The sequence below is a fragment of the Anoplolepis gracilipes genome, chromosome 13 (assembly GCF_047496725.1).
Source record: "Anoplolepis gracilipes chromosome 13, ASM4749672v1, whole genome shotgun sequence".
Classification (NCBI taxonomy): Eukaryota; Metazoa; Arthropoda; class Insecta; order Hymenoptera; family Formicidae; genus Anoplolepis; species Anoplolepis gracilipes.
In genome coordinates this window covers 6,152,599-6,170,822 of record NC_132982.1, presented here as the reverse complement: position 1 = coordinate 6,170,822, position 18,224 = coordinate 6,152,599, and the positions used below count along the sequence as shown (strand labels likewise).

The window sequence follows — 18,224 nt, the reverse complement described above, 5'->3', positions numbered from 1 at the left end:
GTTATAATAAATTTTGCTTTTAAAATATTTATTTAAAGTTTAAAAGAGAGGGATTTCTCTTTGATGTATTGAGTAAAAATAAAATGACAGCAGGTAAAATCGCATGTAGGTGAGAATTTTTGATGTCGTTCTCATGTTTATTGTCCTTTAAACGCGTCTTCCATGATTCGCAAATTTCCTGCAATTCACCTCGAAATGGCGTTTGCCGCCCACATCGTTGGTGATGTTTCGATGAAATGTCAAGTGCATTTTATGCCCGTTGCGGTATTCCTAGAACGCCCTAGAAATCGAGAATAGTCATGTTTCTTGAATATTTTCTAGAAAAGGTTTTAGAAAATGCATATCGATGTTCCCATAAAAAATTTGATAAAAAAAATTAATAAAATATAAAAGTAAAAAAATTTACATCATATCCTGCTTTTTCTTGTAACAGACATGAGATAATTAAAACTGAGATAATTATTTTTCTAAAATAAAAATATCAAGATATAAATTGACTTTATCATTCAATTATAGAACGTTATAGAAAGAAATCATTTATTACTTAACTCTCTCTCTCTCTCTCTCTCTCTTTCTCTTGTTCTTTCTTTCTCTTTATATACAATATTTATCACTTTATAGAATCCTACATTATATTTTTAATACAAATAAATAATCATTTTCACACACAGTTGAGACAAACGGGTACAATCTCAAAAACACTAACTCGACTTGCGTCGGAAAGGGCGGAAAATGCACCGTCGTTACGCGATCGGAGTACTTTACTCAAAGCCTGCTCCGTTCTCAGGAATTTCATGGGATGTTCTCGCGAGCGAATCTCGCATTGGCAAACAGCGAAGATTCTCTCTCTTCTCCTTCTCTTTTCCTCTTTCGTTCTCGGGTGCTAATCAAACTCTTCGATGCCGTCGCTTTAAATTATTTCCGCGTCCCGAAACGTATCGACGAGAAGTGCCGACGTGCTTCCGACAGATTGGAAAATTCGTAAGTTTGACGTCAATGTCGGGCGAACATATCAAGAAACGACGATTGGCTGACCCAATTCCGGTAATGCCTATCCCCTATGCTCACCTGAAAGCCGTCGTATGTCCAGGAGCCGAATTTCATCTCGCAGCGCTGATCATCAAAGGGAAACCAGGTAATGTCTATCTTGCAAGTACTCTTGAATATACCGGGTGGCACGTACAAGCAGGTCCCATTGTTCTTTACGACGACGTTCGTCGGGTAAGTGCCGTCGAAGCCCTCGTCGGCGCTGTAAAGAACAAGGATTCATATTATTAATCTTTCCGTGATAAAATGTAGCAGGTCGATTTAATGGGTAAATTCGATATGGTAAAAACAAAAATTAATTAAATCAATTTATAAATTTTCAAAAAGCTTAAACCGTTGCTTTATTTAAGAAAATACAGTTGGATATGTTTAATTATTGATACATATGCTCGATAAAAATTAAATGGTACAAGTATAATTATTTTACTTTATTTTTTTTTTACATTTAAAAAAATGTAAGTCATAAAAACAAACCATCGAAAAAATATATCTTTGTTTACATTTTGTATTTTTTGAATATAAATTATCCCTTTGTTGTTTTATATGTATATATTTTTTTTATTGCTTTTATTATTTATTTTATACAAAAATCCGCCTCACACTATTAATATAATCCTGTTATATCACTGAGCTATATAATTACAGTAGTTTTTATTTAAGTATTATGTCAAACATATTTTTCGTGATTTAGATAATTCCTGGACATGTGTGAAACATTTGTCTTTCTTTAAGAGACTAAACAATATTGCAGAACATGTGAACATAAAACTTAATATTAGAGCACTGATGTCCCTGAAGTAAACCCGTTGGTTTATCCCTTCCCTGCAATAATTTAGAGATAATTCAGTTGTCCCTAATGCTGTTTATCGTTACGAAGGAAAGCAACGACTATCTACTCTTTTATAATTAATATATGATGCAATTAATTCAATCTTGCATGTTAATGTCTATTTGCAAAATTACTATGTAAAAATGACACATATCTAATTTTATATGATCAATCCTATGCTTTATTAAAAGCATAATTTTGCAATTATTATAATAAACAAAATAATAAATAAAAATTATTGTAAATAAATAGTGCAAATAATAATAATAATAATAATAATAATAATCTTAGTTATAAATATAACTTTGCAAATTGTGTAATAAATTGAAATAAACATTTTCAATAAAGACAAATTTATAATATTAACAATTTTATTAATATCGAGTTATATTTATAGATATTGACATATCAATCTAGGTTCATTAAATGTTGTGCTACCAATGATCAATTGCTCTGGAATTTCGCTATACATACTCAGAAAATATGTTGATAATAAATAATCGCTGTAAAAACGAGCCGCCATCGTAACTGTAGAGTGGCATTTAAGTGTGCAATATATCCTGACATCTCGTGCAGTAAAATAAATTACTGCGAAGGCAAACATTACTTTTATGGAATATTCTTCAAAATTTAGATTGTAGAGGGGAATTCTTACAGAAAATTCAGTTTCTCCTACGAAAGCTTAAGGATAAGTTTTTATGTTATCTCACAATTGCAAGATTGAAAATGCAATATAATTTTGAATAAATTGTGATATTAGGCGACATATTAAATATTCTACACGCTGATGTAAATATACTTATTAATACTTTCTTCATAAAAGTAATTAAAGTAATTAAACATGTAAAATTGTTTATAATCATGATATGAAACAGAAACTATACTCTCTTTTACGCGTGTTTTTGATTATTGTTAAAATACGATAATTTAATTAATATTTAATTAAAATGTAAAATGTAGGGAGAGTGCGTCACAGAAATCTTCTCGTAAAAGGAAGTATTTCCTTCAATTCCATTATATACTTACTTAAGATGTCTAGAAACAACTTCTCGTACCTTCCCTACTTGGATTTAACTTACGACGACATATACGATTAAACTTCTAGGCGGCGTCACGTTAAAGTAGACTCGAATAGACTAGCAGGAGCTAATTATGGACGAATCTACGTCCCTAGGCCTTTGACGTCCTACCTCGCTTGTCCTACACCCCTTTCGATTCCGTTCCATTTGCGTTAACTAATAGGACAAACGCCAACTTTTCCTATACACTCGGACGCCAATTGACGCGATATTTATTTTTGCAGCTTCCCTCGAAGAATTGACTTTTTTATGTTTACGCTATAGAAGAAATATTCAACAGTTTTCGCCACTAGTAAAGCGTACAAAATACGTGAAGTGGGATAGTTTAATTACATTTATTTCATATGCTTTATTTTTGTTTTGATTACTTCGTTTTAATTTAAAGTTACCCAGAAGTTTTAAATTTTTTAACAGCTTTCCATGATGACTGACTTCTGCTCATTTAATAATGCGTGCAAATGAGATTTTACTATATACAAAGTGTCAATTAGAGTAATAGCTATATATTCAAGAAAATATTTAGCTTAATGTGATAGTTAATAAAGAAATTTCAAATTAATTATGTATTTTAATTTATTGACTCCTCATTAAAGTCTATCAATGAACGAGATTATTCTTGCACTAAAAAACTCGTCGATCAAAGAACTTTTCAGGTAATTAGTTTAGGTTTAAAATAATAATTATGTAAATGAGTAATATTAAAGTAAGAACAAATTAATTACAGTACACGGCGTTCTTTATTTCATGCTTGTTCTGTGCATTAAAAATAAGACAATTCTAGAGTACTGGCCTTTATATTGAAAAGAAAAATTCTATTATGTTATAGACTTAGTTTCTTAATAATACACGCCGTACATTCTTTATTCCTATTGTCTTTATTTAAACAGGCGTATATGAGCTCACATTCGTGAGAAAATATTTGTAGGAAAGGTCGGTGTACATACTCAAACCTCGTTACATTCTACAAAATAGGGTATTCTACCTCAAGTGCGTGCCTTGTGTGATAACGAGAAAGATGTAAAGAAAATTCGCTTGCAGAATTCTTGAGATTACATCGAACTTTTTAGCATCACCACATCATTCTGTTGGTGTTGCATTATTTTTATGCACTCTTAGAATGAACCGAAGCTTATTCAAGAAAATAAAAAAAAAAAAAAAAAAAGAAAAACAAAAAAAATATTTCGCCTTTCAGTTATTAAAATCGTCTTTGTCGGAAATTCTTCGTGAGCTTATTGTTTATTTTGCGCGACAGCGCGAATATTATGAGAATAAGCACACTGAGATTTTAATTTAAGATTCTTCTAAACTAGATTACATTTTCACTTGGTTGTCATCTTTTAACTGGGAAAATAGCAAATGTAATTCCGTGCCATATTCAATTTAAAAGTCCTGTTAAATGCTAGATTTATTTAATATCTACCAAAATTTTTTTTTTCATATATATATATATATATATATATATATATACATATATATAAAACTCATTTTCTTTAGTAAGAAATTTTAAAGCTATGATATGGAATAATTATTACAAATTTCCTACAATTTAAAAACAAAATGAAAACGCCCTGTTTTCTAGAAAATTACAAAAAAGATTTTGAGCGGTTTAACTATAATTCCGGATGTGCTCTACTTAATAATGAGAAGAGGTAACCTCAGGTTTTCCCTCTCGAATACTTAATGAAATAGTCACGAGATTTCCACGAATCGAGATGAGTCCTTCATTCTCGAGGCGTTACTATCCCTGTCTCTCCCACGAGAATAATATCAATGAGTAATACGACTTTCAACGAGAAAGCATATTTAATTATAATTCTGAAAATGTTCATCTTTTTGTAAACATTTTTAATTTATAATAATTATTTGCAAATTGTTAATAATTTAATTCAAAATTTTTTAATTATACCACTAGTATTTTAATCTGACTACGATTAATAACTATTCGGCCAACTAACGAGCAAATTTAAATGTGTTCACAAAATAATAATATTTATTCCTGTTCTAAATTACATCATATACGTTTCGGCTGTACGCAGCCTTCTTCAGTACATACTGAACGCAAATACAAATACAAAAAATTCGTGTAACGAAAACTACAATCAAATCCTCATTTTTAAATCTCGCATCAGTACATATGTAATGGAGCCTTTAGAGCCTCCGTGGTAGTTTTTACTACGCGCAAAGTATAAGCAAGCTTAATTGATGCCATCATAAGTTATTAGTAACCAATTATTCTGTTATCAGTTGAGGGTCAGAATTTACAGCTATCCATCAACAATCTGTGCGTTTTTAGATGCGTGGAGATGTATATTTTGTGTGTCCATTGTTTTAAAATATCAAACACCTCTTGACTCTACAAAACATCTCACTTCCAACAGATTCTAAGCTATACATTGCGTTCAGTATGTACTGAAGAAGGCTGCGTACAGCCGAAACGTATATGATGTAGTTTAGAACAGGAATAAATATTATTATTTTGTGAACACATATTTAAATTTGCTCGTTAGTTGGCCGAATAGTTATTAATCATTGTTAATAATTTATTTGATTGAGTGATTACTTATCTAACAGATTTATTCAGCAATGTTGATATTTGTGTATGTTTTGTTTAAATTTACGTAATCTTTTTCTAAATTTTATTAACAAAATTGATTAAATAATAATGATGACAATTATATCGCAAAAGAAGCAATTAATTAATAGTATAGTATACGACATTTACAAATGAAAAATTGTACATATTAAATACTTTCGGCTTGTAATTAATTGTGATTTATACATTTGTGCAATTGTTTCATATAATAATCTTATAAATCACAATAAAAGCTTTATAAATATAAAATATTTGTAAATATAAAAAAAGATGTCGTGTATATCTAATTATACAAATGTTTATAAATTTATAAAAATATACGTATACAATATAAATTCGCGCAAATTATATTGATACAATTTTTCACAATAATATCAACTATCGAGTTTGCTTCATTTACATCGAGTTTACTTGAGACTCCCACGTGCTCCGTATTACTTATCGTAAGGATGAACCCGTTATCGCAATAGCAACGTCTCGAGTACCGTTCTGGAATTCTTAATGAAATGGTCACGAGGTTTCTACGAATCGATTCACCCACTCTCAAATATATATATATATATATCATCATTCCTCATTCTTTCTGTTTCTTAATCGGTCCTTTGGGAGCCCCCGTCTGAAGAGAAAGCATAACCATGAATGAAAATCGCTCAGACATGCGATTATGAATATATGTACTCGAGAATGCGGCAATAAAGTATTGAATCAGTACAAAAGTTGTACTAACTGTTGAATGGCGCTAAAGTTCAGAGAATATTTTTGTATTTTTAACATCTGAAAAAGTTTGAATATCCCGAGATGTAGGAATATATAACTTCAGGAATATTATTTGTGAATTGTAAAAGTTGTAAGAGAAGTCTACACATATAGATTATTGAGAAGAAGTTTCATCTTGAATTCTCGAGGCATGATTCTTGACGAAAATCGCTGTGGCAAAAGCAAATACACGGTTTAAGAGATACTCAATTCTAGCATTAACGTTACAAAATATGTTATCGAAACTTTTTCGTGCGCGTAATTGTATCTAGTTGGAGCGAACACAATTTCTCAGCTACAAACGCTCGATGTAAAACGTCACGAGACTCTCGTTCGGGTCGATTCACGCTCATTCTACACAATTCTTATTTCCTTCTCGCCCCCTAGTTGTTCGCAATCTCACAGAGAAATATGATTTTGAATGGGATGCAACGGGGCGATTCTACGAATATAAGGCGGTTGAATGGTATACATAATATAGTCTCAGTCGCATCCGAACGACGAAGGATTGGTTGGAACCCAGCCAGTTGGCCGCAACCCAATCCGTTATTTCATTCTTTTCGAATCCACCCTCTGTACCACTCGTCTCGTACTCACTACCCCGCAAAATCATCTCGAGAGCATCCCGCGCAGTATCCAGTGCCACACCCACCACTACCATCGTCATCGATAACGAAGAGTGTTTCGTCTTTCGATTCGTTTTTGTCGTTCGATAAATCGCATAGGTAAGTTAAAAAACGCATTGAATGTATGAGTTTTGGCTTGAATTTGTATTGTCAATAGCAAACTACTTATGATGTAACGTGTTGCAATTTTGCACAAATTCGCATTTTAGAAAATAAAAATGAGTATGAAGATTATACAAATATAGACGGATTGAATATTATTATTCAGGTGTTAACAGTTTCATTTTTTTATAATATTATTACCTTATTTTAGATTTTTTTACCGTATGTCCACATCTATTTTAATTTTTATACATATATTATATACATTATATTTATATATAATACAAATATTATATTTTTTTTATACGTACGTATATATTCTTCTGCTCTTATTGTCACCAATCTTATTGACGAATTTTATTGAATATTTATAATCTAAATGTTAAATTTCTATAAAAAGGCGTATCTATATTTTTGTATAAAAAAATAAAACAATAAAGGGAAAAAATATATTTTGTCATGTGTGTTAAACCGAGAAACAATATAAGCGTTTTAGCCAAATATCCCATATGATCCCATAAGAAAGATCCATCATTGAACAAGCTTACATAAATAGCCATAGTATGTTATTATCTTTCAGTTTTTATTGCATTGCGTTATCACGTATTTTTATCGTTTTCATTTTAGTACAAAAGTTATGCATGTGAAAAAATGTTGAGAAACAGAAAAATTGGTCGGCCGTTACGTTACTTTGTGCGAACGTTCGTTTAACGTGCGCGCTCACGAGATACGGCAAACAAGAGAGTAATAAACGAGCGTATGAGGTAAAAGACCACGCGGGCATATTGATTTTGCAATGCAAGCGTTATCCTCGTTCCACTCACCCACACGATCAATCTCCCCGGTTCTACATTTAATACCGCATGTGCGTTATAGTGTTACGGAACTTATATTTCGGTAGAATTCGAGATTCTTTTTTGTCCTGTGAGTTGATTAATAGCACATATAAAATGCCAAAGTTTTTTAGAAGAGGAAGATTTAAATCATACAAATTTAATTCTAGACCTTATTTATCATTTATCCCATTCATTTTATTTCTGCATTATATTACTGACTACGCATTCTTATATATGATTTCGTATACATACTTTTTTTAAAAATATTTTTAATATTTTAAATTTTTTATCAATGTATAAATTACAGAGGGAGCTGATCAAAATAGAATAAAGTAATGAGTAACTCTATTGAAAATAATTTTTCAATCGCTACGAGATAAAATTAATGGTTGCAAAATATCTTCATAATATATGTTGCATCATTATCAAATTAATTTCCAATTACTAGGAATGTTTTGCAAAAAGCAGAGAAATGGTTGATTAGCCCACATGGTTTTGTTACTAACAGATTGCAATTTGATGGATATTTATCAAAATATGCCGACATGTTATTAATATAGTTAATGACTTATGTGAAAATTACCTTTTGCCCAATCTGAATAATTCGTGAATCATAATATTCACTAACGACAACAAATCATACTAATACTCAAACAAGTATCACAACCGTTAATTATCATTGTTAACTATCGATAATTTTGCGAGGCCACCAATCACCAATTACGAGAAATTAAAGAAAATTTATTTTGTGTATTTGGCGAAAATTTATTTTATATTTGTTTTGAATAAATGTTGTGTGTGTGTGTGTGTGTGTGTGTGCATCATGACAACGCTATCGTGCTAGTGGTTCCAAAAAATTTCCGGATTTTTAAATTTATTCAACATATGTTTCATTACATTTTTGCAGCATTTTATTAATTCTCGTACTTTACTTGATTTGTTTGCTGACGTCTCGGCGATAATAATTAGGAACTTCCCTCAATTGTAGCAATTATTGTTCAGCAATGCGGGCATTTTGAATTAAACTGTCGTTTCTGTCTGATGACGATGAAGCCATTGTCGATTTGAGACTCTCTCGTATGACGTTACCTTTGCGGATGTAATCGCGTTATCCTGTTATTGCCTGACATTTGGCAGAGTCTTTCCTAACGAGATAGTTCGCAAAGATATTCGCAGGATCATTTCGTGACCGAGATTTTTCAAGGTGAGAAATGACTTTGGATTACATATATTTGAATTATTTTCTTTCATTGTCAGTAGAATTAACTCTTTAGTAGAGATATAAAAAAATAAACGTAACATAAAAAAGATTTATAACAATATGTCTTTATATATTTGATACATAGTTACACCAAAAAAATATAGTTTAATGTTTAATAAGATTTACATTCATGTTTTCAGTAGCGTGTAAAGTGTAAATAATCATTAATAAGCAGCATTTTTTATTAAAAAATTTTCTGAAATACTAGCTACTGTTATAATAATTAACTCTTAACTTCACTTATTTGGCATTATAATTTATTATATATATATATATATATATATATATAACATAAATATCTGTATATACATATAATCTTAAAGAGAAATTTATATTTTTGTATATATATACCAGAAAATTTATTTGTTTTAATATAAACGAGATCACGCTTATTTTATGCCATTGAATTTAATCAAAGCCAAACTAGTGGATCGGCAATTGCATTTCCCGACAGATTAATGTAGAATAACTCTTGTCAAACTATTGGAAACAACCTATTTTCAATATCTCGCAATTACTACAACCGCCAATTTCGATTTTGTATCATAAACCGAATTGTACACTATGAGTAATATTCTGGTTTTCCATAATCATTATTGACATCGATAGAAATGTCAATTTTTTATTATTTACTCGATTTTTATATCAAAGGTTTGTCTATGTTAAAGCAACTTTACTACTTTTTGTAGAAGGAAAATAAACGTGAAACAAAATAAAATTTCAATAATTTATATTGACTCGTAAATTCTTATTTTTCATGTAATGCTAACTTGAATAAACAACAATTTAGTTTTTTAAATATAGTGAATCTAAAATTCTGAAAAATATCAATGTTTTGTGGTAACTCTACATTAAAAAAAATATTTAATACGAGAAGACTTCTCATCAACCTACATACATAGCACGTACTGCAATTGTGACAAGATATATCTCTTGATGAGCACTTTAATCTCGGTGGTAGTTATGCAGTTACGTTCGCAGCAAAGGCACATAATTGCATATTGCGCATAATGCGTACCGTCGAGAAAGGTATAATATGATGAAAACCACAAGAGTGCTCTAATAAAGCATAAAGCATTTAACCTACTTGTGAAAAATTTATCGATTTTTACCGAGCTTCTTACTGTGACCTATTTTTGAATTCATATATATAGTTACAAAACGAAAAAAATTAGGTGGTATATAAATCAGTTTAAATATAGAGGCAAAAAATATATATATATAGACACATACATCCACACACACACACACACACACACACATACACACACACACACCCCACACTCATTACACACAGAGATATATAAATAAAAATATACATATACATACATACATATATATATATTTATTTATTTATTGCAACACATTTATTGAAACAATTCAAGTAACAATATTTTCTTTAGGTTTTGATAATGCTCTAAATCGAATAGAATTCATCATTATTTAAAATATTTAAAAAAAGCCGTAAAAGAATAAGGATTTGTACTTTTTTCTTTAATGATTTAAAATGTAAACAAAGGAATATTATTTATATATATATATATATATATATATATATATATACATATACTAATTGCTCGTTGCAAATATTGTTTTACTGATATTTTAAATTAATAAAGAAAAAATAAAATCCTTATTCTCTTTATCGGTTTTTTTAAATATTTTAAATAATACGATTAATTCCATTCGATTGAGATCATTATCAAAGCCTAATGAAGATATTGTTACGTTGTTTCAATACATGTGCTACAATAAATAAATATATAAATAAGTATATATATATATATATATATATATTTCTTTCTTTCTTTCTTCATTTATTGCAGCATATTTATTGAAACAATTCAAGTAACAATATCTTCATTAATTGTTATATAATGTCCTCAATATATATATATATTTTTTTTTTGGAGCATTATCAAAGCCTATTAAAGATATTGTTTTAATAAATTGTTTTAATAAATATGCTACAATAAATAAAGAAATATATATATATATATATATATATATATATGTATATATATACTTTTTTATTTATTTATTTATTGTAGCACATGTATTAAAACAATTCAAGTAACAATATCTTTATTAAGCTTTGATAGTGCTTTCAATCGAATGGAATTAATCGTTATTTAAAATATTTAAAAGAGCCAGAAAAGAGAATAAGGTTTTTTATATTTTCTTTAATAATTTAAAATGTGTGTGTAAGCAAAGGAATATTCGCAGCGAGCAATCATCTGCGTATCAAACAACTAATATATTAAATTATGAATTTATACATAATTGAGAATATACGTACGTAATTAGATGACATCGTTTCGTTCGCTTCAGAGTTATTCTTTTCATATACGCAATACGTACGATATTGATAGTACGTATAATATTTTATATATAGTAACGAAGGATAATACGACGCACAGAGAGAGCGACTCCTCACGTACGTGAGCGCACGTTTTTTTTGAGACGCATACCTCGTCCTGTTTACATTCAGTCGCTATGCCGTCATTCGCGCGGCAGAGGTTGAGTGAGTAGGCAGAAGGACGAGTCCCTCCGTGCGTCTCATTATCCTTCGAGACACGATCGCGAGAGTATCACGCGATGAGAGGTACGAACGTTTCTTACAATAAGCGTCTATCAAAATGCGTAAGGAGCGAATTCCTGCGTATGTCAATAATACGTCGTGTCGCGTGTAGTTGTCGGCACTCGTTTAATAGACTTCGAAAAGCGAAACGACGTCATATGATTAATACGTATGTATATAGTCGCATATATATATAAATTCATACTTCTATATTTATTGCGTAATCCATAAATCTAATATTTGTACGTTAGCAATTTGTTGGAAGTATATATCGCGAGATTTATTCGGTGAAATTCTATCGCGCGACAATCGGTAATGTGATATTCCTATCATATTAGGGACGGATATTTAGCCTCAGTTATCAAATTTAGATATATATGTAGTTTTGAATGTAATATTACATAGCGGGATTGCTCTGTAAAACGCGTGAGCATTTATTTGTTAGTCAAAATGAAGAAAGTATATTTTAGGAGCAACAGGTGTAGCGACGCCGGGGGGGTGATGACGTGCGTGTATGAAGTTTGTCGCGCGTTCCTTCCGCTCGAGTTTCGTCATTTCCCGCTAATTCGCGAGACGTCACGTACATACATCAAACGAATCGTGTAAACGTATTCCGCATTATTCTTTCGTCGCAGTGTAATAAAGTTGTGTGTGTAAGTAACGTCGGGAGTGCCGATTAAAGTATCGCGTGTCGTATTTTAGTGATTAGCGCGACGATAATTAACGTGTTATAACGAGTGCTTTGAAACAGCAGCAAAGGGAGAAGGAGGAGGCCAGGAAGGCATCAGGCTATGGCAGAGAAATTAATGGTAATTTATTATTTATTATTTATGTATTATACTTGCAAAATTATTGTTTGTCTCTACGATGAACGCGTAATAAAAATAATATATAACATAATTTGTGTGTAATTTTGCATAATTGTAAACGTAATAATCAGGGTATTTGACAACAGCTGAGATAAAATGTAAAGAGATTTTTACACGATAAAATAAAACAATCAAGAGTAACAAAATTATGGTGAAAGCTTTTTTGTGGTTAAAAATAGTTGAAAAAAAATTGGCATGAAAAGTGCCTGAAGCAAATCCTCCAATTTCTGGCCTGTAAGCTACATCGGTTGAGTCACCTTTAAAATACACTGTGACGCAAAAGTATATTTATCGTACTTTTGGTACTTTTTACAACCTTGCAAATATTTATAACTAAAAAAGCGAAGCAATTTTGTTACTTTTGATTTTCGTCTTATTTTATCATGTAGAATCACTCTTTAAATTTTGTCCCAGCTGTTGTTGAACACCCTGTTTATATGAAGTATTTTGAAATTAAATTTCAGAAATATACATGATTAAAATACTATAAACAGGGTGTCTACTCCCTAGAAAAATATGAAAAACAGGGAATATTGTAAATGAGATTCATGTTATACTGGCGTTTCGATATTTAATTTGTTTAATAAATATTCTAATAATTTTTACACATACCTAGAACTTTGTTTAGAAAGCATAAGTAATTGCAGAACGACAAAAAATAACACAAAATCTCATTTAAAGGCGATTGAACATTCAAAATATGACCAATGTTTCATCTTACAATCAGTACTTGTATGTTTGGTGTCTCTAATCTAATTTGTTTAATAAATATATTGTAATAATTTTTACGCATAGAACTCTCTCTAGAAATTAAAAGTGATTATAGACTAACATTAAATTTCGTTAAAGTCGATAGAATTATTGAAATAAAACCAATGTCTCATCTCTCGATATTTATACGTTTGGCATTTCGGGCGATCTATATTTTGTAATCTGTTTAATAAATATTCTAAAAATTTTGATGTATAGAATTCTCTCTCTCTCTCTCTCTCTCTCTCTCTCTCTCTCTTTCTTTCTCTCTCGCTTTCTAAAAATTAAAAGTAATTGCAAAATAACAAAGAATAACACATCTCATCAATCGATAGAATTATCGAAATATGATTAGCGTTTAATTTGGCAATTTAATTAATTTAATTAATATTCTAATAATTTTTACAATATATAAAACTTTTCTATAAGTATTGTGAAATTCCTAAGCGCTTAAAATCTGATAAGAAATGCTTAAAAAATCGTCGACAGATAAAGTGAGACAACATGAACTTGGCGTCTCAGTTTGTTCCGTATTATAAATATATATATTTTTGTTTATATACTTAATGTCTTAAGATAATATTGAATAAGAAGTACATATATACTCTTTGTAACTTTTAAAGATAAAGAAATGAAAATTATATATAAATGAAAAATTAGCTTATGAAAATTATTCAATTTTTTTTAGTACATTTATAAATCTAACATTGAAACTTAAGAGGCTCTATGTTTTTCCTTCGTATGAATAAAAAACATTAGAAAATGCATGTAATAAAAAAATTTATTTTAGAGAAAGTTGTATTAAAAAATTTAAAAAATATTCTTTTTACTTGGAATTTTGAACAAAAATACCTGGAAAATCAGGGAATTTTCAAAGAAGTTTTTACAAGATTTGAGTAGACACCCTGATAAAATATTTATAATTATTAATTTACATATACATATATACACCACGTAAGAAATTCAATACATGCAATCTTTTAAAATATTATTTTGAGTGTTGTTATAATTTAATGTATTTATATTTTACAGATCAACGTTTCCCCTACAGTTCTGCTATTGCGTATCATGTTAGTGAGTACTTAATTATTTTTTATATTAATTTAAGATAATATTGATCTGTGTGAAAATTATGTGTGTCAGATATATCAAAATATACATGTATTGTATATCAGAAAAAATAGAATATAATAAGAGAGAATTTTATACATTTTATATTTTATATTTTAAATTTATTTTAAAATTATATAAAAATTAATAATATGTATTATTAATATTAAGATATGTTTGTAGCTAAATTGATGCACATGATTATTAATAGTACAACATCTTTTCATTGTTTCACTTATATTTTATTGTCCTTTTCGAACATCTAACATAGTAAATTGAATTAAAAATTGAATTACTCGCGTATTAATAAATACTAATGGTAAAAACAAAATCATGTAAAATAACATTATAAATCATGTACAGTAACATTTACTCTGCATCACAGAAAGTTGTTGTCATTCTTGTGTTATAATTTATTACGAAACATATATCTAACACATTCATTCTGTATGCAGAATAAATTCTAGCTACTCGATTGTATCCACAGTATCTCCGATACTGTTCGCGCTTGCGAGACCCGAAAACCACTTAATATTCGTCAAATAGAATGAGGGAAAGCGAGATAGGCGGATGGATTTTGTGAGAAACAGAAAGGGAGACACAGAATGGAGGGAATGAGAGGTAGCAGTTGCATTCGGAATTGCATATTGGCGAATCGGACTTTCGGGTACTGCCGCCAATATATTGTCTACTATTCTGGAAGCGCGATCTGTTCTCTCAATATGTAATTACTAGTAAATCAAACGGCCTGACCAAATTGATTTAGATCCCAATAACCAGTAACCAAAATGGCTAAAATCAGTACAGATAGTCGGTCACATTCCGTTTGACAAAAGATGCGCTTGTTGACAATAGAATCGTGGAGATCTTTTTCGTATAATTAATCGATTTTTCGTTGCAGAAACTTATTTTAAAACGTTCGCTGTTAGTGAAATGTTAATGCAATATGATACGTTACTATCACACCACGTGACTTCTTTCAATGTTTTTATAATACATTTACATATCATAAATATTAAAGAAACTACTGTCAACATTGCAAATGAGTATAAACAACAAGTTAACAGAGAATATGCTTTAGGACGGAGATAGAAGTTGCTATGACGTTAACATAATAAATAGCGAATGTGTTAATCCAGTATTATATGCATATTAATATATTTATTAATGTCTTTTAATATCGTGATTAATTTTTACATTTTTTAATTTAATTTAATTTTGTGGATAGTTAGCAATTATGTTAAATTTTAGATTTATTTATATTTTAATATTTTAAAGAGATGGTATATATAGATATAGATGAAGATCAAATGCGATGAATGGTAATTATCATTTACATTATCTGTATATTGTTATTTAGCTAGATAGCTAAGCTTTGTAGAAGAGAGAAACTAGAGATGTGGTTCGCGTTAATTGCTTGAAATGCAACTATTACGTTTGAGCAAATTGATCTGGTTATAATAGCTGACTGTGATAGAACAACTGAAACCTCACCCTTCCTTTATACGAATAGATAACCGCACTTGGGTGGGCTAGATAATTGAAATATCATGAAAGACGTCGGTATGCTCGTTGGTTTAATCGCAAGTTTTCGTATAATGCAGTATTATGGACAGTTTCGTTGGGGTAGTTTCATTGACGTTGAACAAAGATATTTGCTTGGCAGAACATAAATGAAGAAAAAAACTGATTATAATCGTTGTTTAATTTATTAAAACTTTATTAATTTTTCAATTAATAATGTGATAATATAATATTAAAAATTAATTACTTTTTAATAATCAGTGCACAACTAATCAGCACAAGAAAAACAAAGACATTTCGTGATATAAAAATTTTTGAAAAATATTAATTATACAATATTTAATTTATTTCTGTTTCGAAGGTTTTTTAATTTTTACGCATTTAGAACTGCCATTATTGCAGACATGAGTAAAATTAAGGAAACAATTAAGAAATTAACGCAGAAATTAAGGAAAATATATAAAATATTTGCAGGAGATTCTACAACAAATTTTTTGCATTATATTACTATCTCTTTTTATTTGTCATATAGCAGTAAATTTCTAAGAATTTTTATAACTCAATTTTAAAGGAAGTCTTAGATTGACTTTCAACTTAATTAAGAAAGTTTTAGATTGAATAATTGTATGATATTCATTAAGGAATAGAATAGAGGGAAAGCGTTAATCCTGCAAATCCATAGAACCGATGTATAATGAAGTTAATTCTTTAGTTCTAGAAATTGATAAAGAGTGTTCACACCTTGCATTTTTATATAGATATTTAAATGGTACATATATTAAATATATATTTTTTTAATTTGGTATTATTAAATGATATATTAAAGATACTAAGATATTAGATATATTAAAAATATTTTAAGATTATTATTAAAATTGTGTTATTACTCTTGCAAATTAGAAGATGGATGAAATTGTTTTTTTAAGTGTATAATGGATGTGAGAACGTTGATGTGATTTTGATAAGGTTTATGATAAGTTGTCATAAAAGAGATATGAACAAACTAGATTAAAGAGACAATTCTTTAATTCATTTTTACAAAACCGTGAAATATTTGTATAAAGATTCCCAGTTTTAAATTTATTTTTATAATATATTTGATAAAAAGCTAAAAAAAGAAATATTTTTACAAAGGATATACGCATGTATATTATTTTATAATTTCACCACTCAAACGCCGCAACTTGACTGGCGGAATTCGTAATCGCATCCATTTTCGAGAACTGTTGCCTTCTACGATGCTATAAGAGACAATAATTTCAGTTGCTTAGATAATTAATCTTTAATATCGGCCACTCAATCGAACCGATTCCGCGAATTCGCGCGTGCATAACCCGCAACCGAAATTTGACCGCATTCCGGAGCGTGTTCGTTGACCGAAATGCCGTAAAAGCTTAAGCATATTGAATTGACATTCATTATGCACGGGAAACACGACACGAGCGGTTTAGGATATAGAGAGCGCAGAGAGGGAGAAAGGCTGGCGGGGCAAAAGAATAGCGGGTGAGGAACGATTGACGGGACTGGTTACAGGATCGCCGTACTGTTTAATCTGCTTTGGCTTGAATTTCAAAATACGCGATAGCTAATACATATTGCCTTTGGCGCCACTCCAAGTCTCCTATGCAGTCGAACCCCACTCCCTCCCCCTCTCCTCCCCCTTCTCCCCCCTCTCCCTCTTTCGTTCGCAACCATCCTTCTGACCCCTCGTACACATCCGTTCTACCAAACTCTTCATTATATGTGTGCCCTACTATACTAACGCCGCGCCGTTGCCACCCCTTCGCGGCCAATGTAAACTCATTTTGTCATGCATTAAATGCCGCGAAATGTCGCTCCCTCTCCTTCTCTTACACAGTTTCTCACTGTTTATCGACACGCCTATATCTGCAATTCGTCTATCTCTCTTATCCTCTCGTTTCCTCGCCTCAAACGATATTTATGCCATATTAATTGGATATCTCCTTTATATGCGCATGCATCCTCCTTTCCTTCTCTGAGCAACTATCCCCCTACACAGTTCTCTCGTTGCCGTGTCCTGTGACGGTGGCCTGAAATTGCGGACGACCTCGCGTTTGCCTGCAACCAATCCCGGCGGTCACTTGTGTGGCGGTGAATCTTGGCGCGGGTCATTGATGATCGACTCTCGTGTATATAGATCGGTGCGGTCGCTTATTAAATTTAGTGCAACTAGCTGTAATACCAGTATTGAGTTTCTATTAGTGTCTTCATGCCATTACGTTATTAAAATGAATCTGGGA

The 18,224-nt window shown here is 30.4% G+C and overlaps 1 protein-coding gene and 1 long non-coding RNA gene across 3 annotated transcripts in view; one reads left to right on the top strand and one right to left on the bottom strand.

Annotated features, from left to right (window-relative positions):
• LOC140672535 (nicotinic acetylcholine receptor alpha7 subunit) overlaps positions 1–18,224 on the bottom strand; it is a 178,600-nt gene that overhangs the window by 9,745 nt on the left and 150,631 nt on the right. For both annotated transcript variants that reach the window (XM_072904764.1, XM_072904765.1), the window contains one exon: positions 1,069–1,249. In XM_072904764.1, coding sequence (XP_072760865.1) covers positions 1,069–1,249 — 181 coding nt within the window. The remainder of the gene's footprint in view (positions 1–1,068; positions 1,250–18,224) is intronic.
• LOC140672538 (uncharacterized) overlaps positions 11,648–18,224 on the top strand; it is a 153,323-nt gene continuing 146,746 nt past the window's right edge. Inside the window, exons 1-3 of the long non-coding RNA XR_012047911.1 lie at positions 11,648–11,734; positions 12,465–12,519; positions 14,362–14,403. This is a non-coding gene — a long non-coding RNA (uncharacterized lncRNA). The remainder of the gene's footprint in view (positions 11,735–12,464; positions 12,520–14,361; positions 14,404–18,224) is intronic.